This window comes from Sinocyclocheilus anshuiensis, unplaced genomic scaffold (assembly GCF_001515605.1).
Source record: "Sinocyclocheilus anshuiensis isolate Anshui unplaced genomic scaffold, SAMN03320099.WGS_v1.1 scaffold579, whole genome shotgun sequence".
NCBI lineage: Eukaryota > Metazoa > Chordata > Actinopteri > Cypriniformes > Cyprinidae > Sinocyclocheilus > Sinocyclocheilus anshuiensis.
The window spans coordinates 2,580,633-2,586,142 of record NW_015551075.1 but is presented as its reverse complement, the minus strand read 5'-3'; the positions used below and the strand labels follow the sequence as shown (position 1 = coordinate 2,586,142).

General features: G+C 34.5%; 1 protein-coding gene across 1 annotated transcript in view; it reads left to right on the top strand.

Moving 5' to 3' along the window:
* The window catches only part of LOC107662294 (retinaldehyde-binding protein 1-like), an 8,335-nt gene extending 4,543 nt beyond the window's left edge, over positions 1-3,792 (top strand). Inside the window, exons 5-8 of the mRNA XM_016452265.1 lie at positions 527-705; positions 2,567-2,725; positions 2,818-2,928; positions 3,206-3,792. Coding sequence (XP_016307751.1) covers positions 527-705; positions 2,567-2,725; positions 2,818-2,928; positions 3,206-3,352 — 596 coding nt within the window. The 3' untranslated portion in view covers positions 3,353-3,792. The remainder of the gene's footprint in view (positions 1-526; positions 706-2,566; positions 2,726-2,817; positions 2,929-3,205) is intronic.
* Positions 3,793-5,510: the final 1,718 nt, after the last annotated feature.

Sequence of the window (5,510 nt, the reverse complement as noted above, 5' to 3'; positions counted from 1 at the left end):
TATATTTTTTTTTTTTTTTTTTTTAGAACAATTCATATTAAAATGTATCAAATATGATACATCAGGCTTTTGAGGAGCATTTATTTGTTAATCTCTCAATCATCATTGTATGTTTTGTCCCACAATAAAAACTAACTTTGATCAGAAACCTAAGCATTATATATTTTTGGGAGACAGAGAGTGACATCTGATATTTATATGCATTTTGTGTGCATTTTTTTTTTAGAGTATTATTTCTGACTATTATGCCAGGCTTAAAGTAAACACTACATATAAATCAACAGTTATTGTCATAAGAGTATTAGAGCTGTAAAATGAACAACAGATCGTCTGGTCTTTGAAGAATATGATGACTGTAGATGGCAGACTTTGATATCTTGTCAAATGTGAGAAAGGTTTGAGACATTGTTGAGATGTCTTCTGAACCTCTTGAGGACTTAATGGGGATTCACTTACAATGCCATAAATGAGCACACTTTCAATGACATTGTACAAATCGTGAATTGATTTTCTCCCTCTTTGACAGGTTATGTGCGTTTTAGGCGAGACTATCCAGAGTTGTTTGAGAATTTAACCGCAGAGGCCGTGCGCAGTACCATTGAAGCCGGATACCCACGAATCCTCTCCACCAGAGACAAGTACGGCCGAGTGGTGCTGCTCTTCAACATCAACAACTGGGATCTGGAGGAGGTCACTTTTGATGAAGTATGTGTGCTATTTGTCATAGCCTGATTTCCATCCACTGTCCAAAAATAGAGGAGTTTATACGGTTGCTGACAAAATCTATCTATCTTCTCAATTTATAAATCGTGCGCACGATTTACTAATTCGTTCTCTCAATTTATAAATCGTGCGCACGATTTACTAATTCGTTCTCTCAATTTATAAATCGTGCGCACGATTTACTAATTCGTTCTCTCAATTTATAAATCGTGCGCACGATTTACTAATTCGTTCTCTCAATTTATAAATCGTGCGCACGATTTACTAATTCGTTCTCTCAATTTATAAATCGTGCGCACGATTTACTAATTCGTTCTCTCAATTTATAAATCGTGCGCACGATTTACTAATTCGTTCTCTCAATTTATAAATCGTGCGCACGATTTACTAATTCGTTCTCTCAATTTATAAATCGTGCGCACGATTTACTAATTCGTTCTCTCAATTTATAAATCGTGCGCACGATTTACTAATTCGTTCTCTCAATTTATAAATCGTGCGCACGATTTACTAATTCGTTCTCTCAATTTATAAATCGTGCGCACGATTTACTAATTCGTTCTCTCAATTTATAAATCGTGCGCACGATTTACTAATTCGTTCTCTCAATTTATAAATCGTGCGCACGATTTACTAATTCGTTCTCTCAATTTATAAATCGTGCGCACGATTTACTAATTCGTTCTCTCAATTTATAAATCGTGCGCACGATTTACTAATTCGTTCTCTCAATTTATAAATCGTGCGCACGATTTACTAATTCGTTCTCTCAATTTATAAATCGTGCGCACGATTTACTAATTCGTTCTCTCAATTTATAAATCGTGCGCACGATTTACTAATTCGTTCTCTCAATTTATAAATCGTGCGCACGATTTACTAATTCGTTCTCTCAATTTATAAATCGTGCGCACGATTTACTAATTCGTTCTCTCAATTTATAAATCGTGCGCACGATTTACTAATTCGTTCTCTCAATTTATAAATCGTGCGCACGATTTACTAATTCGTTCTCTCAATTTATAAATCGTGCGCACGATTTACTAATTCGTTCTCTCAATTTATAAATCGTGCGCACGATTTACTAATTCGTTCTCTCAATTTATAAATCGTGCGCACGATTTACTAATTCGTTCTCTCAATTTATAAATCGTGCGCACGATTTACTAATTCGTTCTCTCAATTTATAAATCGTGCGCACGATTTACTAATTCGTTCTCTCAATTTATAAATCGTGCGCACGATTTACTAATTCGTTCTCTCAATTTATAAATCGTGCGCACGATTTACTAATTCGTTCTCTCAATTTATAAATCGTGCGCACAATTTACTAATTCGTTCTCTCAATTTATAAATCGTGTGCACGAGTTAGCAAATCGAGGGAATGAATTAGTAAATTGTGCGCACAATTTATAAATCGAGGGAACAAAATACTAAATCGTGCGCACAATTTATAAATCGAGGGAACGAAATAGTAAATCGTACACACAATTTTTTTTTTTCTTGCATGTCTTGTGTCATGGCTCCGTGATTTTGTTGTGTGTGTTCATCATTTTTATTACTTTGGGCTTTTCTTTCTTTCTTTTCTTTTTTTTTTCTTTTTTTTAAATATGTCTGTATAACTCTTATTATTTTTTTATTTCAGCTTTAATTATTTTAGTATTTCAAGTAAAAAAAAAAAAAACAGGCAACAGGCTGAAATAAAATACAATAATATATTTTATTTCAGTTATGTATTTTAATTAAAGTAACCGAAATGTTTTTATATCTAACTTTTTTAAATGGTTTTAGGTTTAGTTAACAATAACAACCCTGCCTCAAACACAAATGTGTCTTTTCACAGACTCTATGTGCCTACTGCGTAATCCTTGAGAAACTTCTAGAAAACGAAGAGACCCAAATCAATGGCTTTGTCCTCATTGAGAACTTCAAGGGCTTCACGATGCAGCACGCGTCTGGAATCAAACACACCGAGCTGAAGAAGATGGTGGACATGCTACAGGTAAACGCCTTATTTTGCCTTCAGATCACAGCCTCATATATCATATAGCGCTGGCTGACATAAATCTTGTGCTGTCTGTATGTATGATACAGGACTCTTTCCCGGCCCGATTCAAGGCGGTGCATGTGATCCACCAGCCCTGGTACTTCACAACCACCTATAACGTGGTGAAGCCCTTCATGAAGAGCAAACTGCTGGAGAGGGTGAGTGGAATTCAAGTGGATGTGGGAGAAAAAAAAATCTGAACAGGGTTGAACAAGCGGTTCACTATTCTGACAAATGAGTTCAAAAGGAGAACAGAAACAAAAGATGCATGAAGTAATTAGTTCCACTTTAGAAACTTAAAACCTTGCACACCTAAAGAAATGCACACTCGCTAAACCATTTAAGAGTCACTCCATATTGAGATCACATGACTAATCTTATGTGCACTTATGAAAATGTGTTTAAATGAGAAATCTGAACCTGTTTATCGAGTAGGTTTTTGTTCACGGTGACGAGCTGGATGGCTACTTCAGGGACTTTGGTGCTGAAATCCTTCCTCCGGATTTCGATGGGACGGGTCCTGACTGTGACAGCAAAGAGACGGCGATCAAGCTGTTTGGATCAGAAGATACAGCCCTTTAAACGACCCAAGCCAATAGCACAACACTGTAACCTTTTGTTTGTTTAATATATGATTTAAATGTTTTATAGAAACTATGAAGGAAATTATTACAATTGTAGAGTTTATTATTTTAAGCCACTGTATTACAATAAAAGTGTAAAAAGCAGGTCCTGTTAACAGATGTACTTTTGGGATGACTTATCTGACATTTGTTTTAAACAGAGAAACTTTGCTAAAGTGTTTTGAATTCTTTGCCTTGAAAACGGTGGCCTGCAATTTATCAAAAGAAAGTTTTGTACTAGTTGTGTGTTGAAAATAAGTGTAATAATTAGAATCAAATGCATAAACTTGATTACAAGCCTTGACCAAGAAATAATAGGGTTGTTACTTGGCTTGTTGTATTAAAGCAGCACTATGTAACTTTTGGCGCTCTAGCGGTTAATAAACAGAACTGCACACATCCCGCAGAAGAACATTCCAACCGGAGCTACTTCTCCAAGTTTATGTCTATGGCGATTCACGCAGGTATGTGTTACTCCGCAGCGGTGACGACCCGACCAGGCTGCAATAGTCCAAATATAAGTACTTATTATAAGTGTACCGTAGTGATTCGGAATAAGACAAAACGCGGTTTGGAAGATGAATTCATGATGTACTCGCTCATTATATACATTTTGCAAATTTTGAACAGAAAAAGTTACATAGTGCTGCTTTAAGTAGATATAATGTTATCGTTGTTGGTTCTTCTAGACCCAGAGCTTTAGCCTGTGTCAAGTCTAATTGACATTTTCAATAAAGTGGGCAAAATGTTGAGTGTTTTGTGCATCTGATGTCCAAATAACAGGTCCACACTGAACAAATAAGCATGTTAACTACTAGTAATACTGACAATATACACCAGTTACAGGTATCAGTAAGAAAAAACAATTTCCACTAAAATATTAAGCCACAAAACTATTTTCAAAATTGATGTTTATTGAGCAGCAAATCAGCATATTAGAATTATTTCTGAAGGATCACGTGACACTGAAGACTGGAGCAATGATGCTGAAAATTCAGCATTGCATCACAGGAATAAATTACATTTGAAATTAAATTCAAATAGAAAATGGTTATTTTAAATTGTAATAATATTCCGCAATATTACTGTTTTCACTGTATTTTTGATCAAATAAATGCAGCCTTGGTGTGCATAAGATACTTTTTAATTTAAAAAAAAAAAAGTTATGGTATTATATATATAATTTAATTTAATTAATTTATGCATTTAGCAGACACTTTTATCCAAAGCAACTTACAATGCATTCATGCTATACTTTCTTTTTTTACCAGTATGTGTGTTCCCTGGGAACCAAACCCACGACCTTTTGCACTGCTAATGCAATGCTCTACCACTGAGCCACAGATACAGATACACAGATACAACTGACAAAATACAAAAATAAAAATCCCTAATAAAAATGTATATCCCCTGGAGAAAAATCACATAAGAGCAACTTGTTTTTTAAACAAGAAAATAATTTATTTCTGGAACACAATAACCATTCTTGTAATAATAAATTATTCAATCACACACCATTGGTTTTCCAAATCAAAAACACACCAGTGATTGAGATATTGTGCTGCATGGGGTTCTGAGGTCATGAAAAATTACACATTCAAAAACCAGCCACCAAACACAACAAACCGTGATGAGAATGTGGGTCAGAATAGTAGGAACAGATCTGGTGATCTTACAGTGACATTGGGCAGTGTCAGTCTCAAAGCTTTGTGAATATTCTACTCTATATTCTGCAAACAGACTTTATATATATATCTATATATATATGTGACCCTGGACCACAAAACCAGTCATAAGGGTAATTTTTTCGAAATTGAGATTTATACATCATCTGAACGCTGAATAAATAAGCTTTCCATTAATGTATGGTTTGCTATGATAGGACTATATTTGGCCGAGATACAACTATTTGAAAATCTGGAATCTGAGGGTGCAAAAAAATCTAAATATTGAGAAAATCGCCTTTAAAGTTGTCCAAATGAAGTTCTTAGCAATGCATATTACTAATTAAAAATTAAGTTTTAATATATTTACAGAAGGAAATTTACTAAATATCTTCATGGAACATTATCTTTACTTAATATCCTAATGATTTTTGGCATAAAAGAAAAATTGAT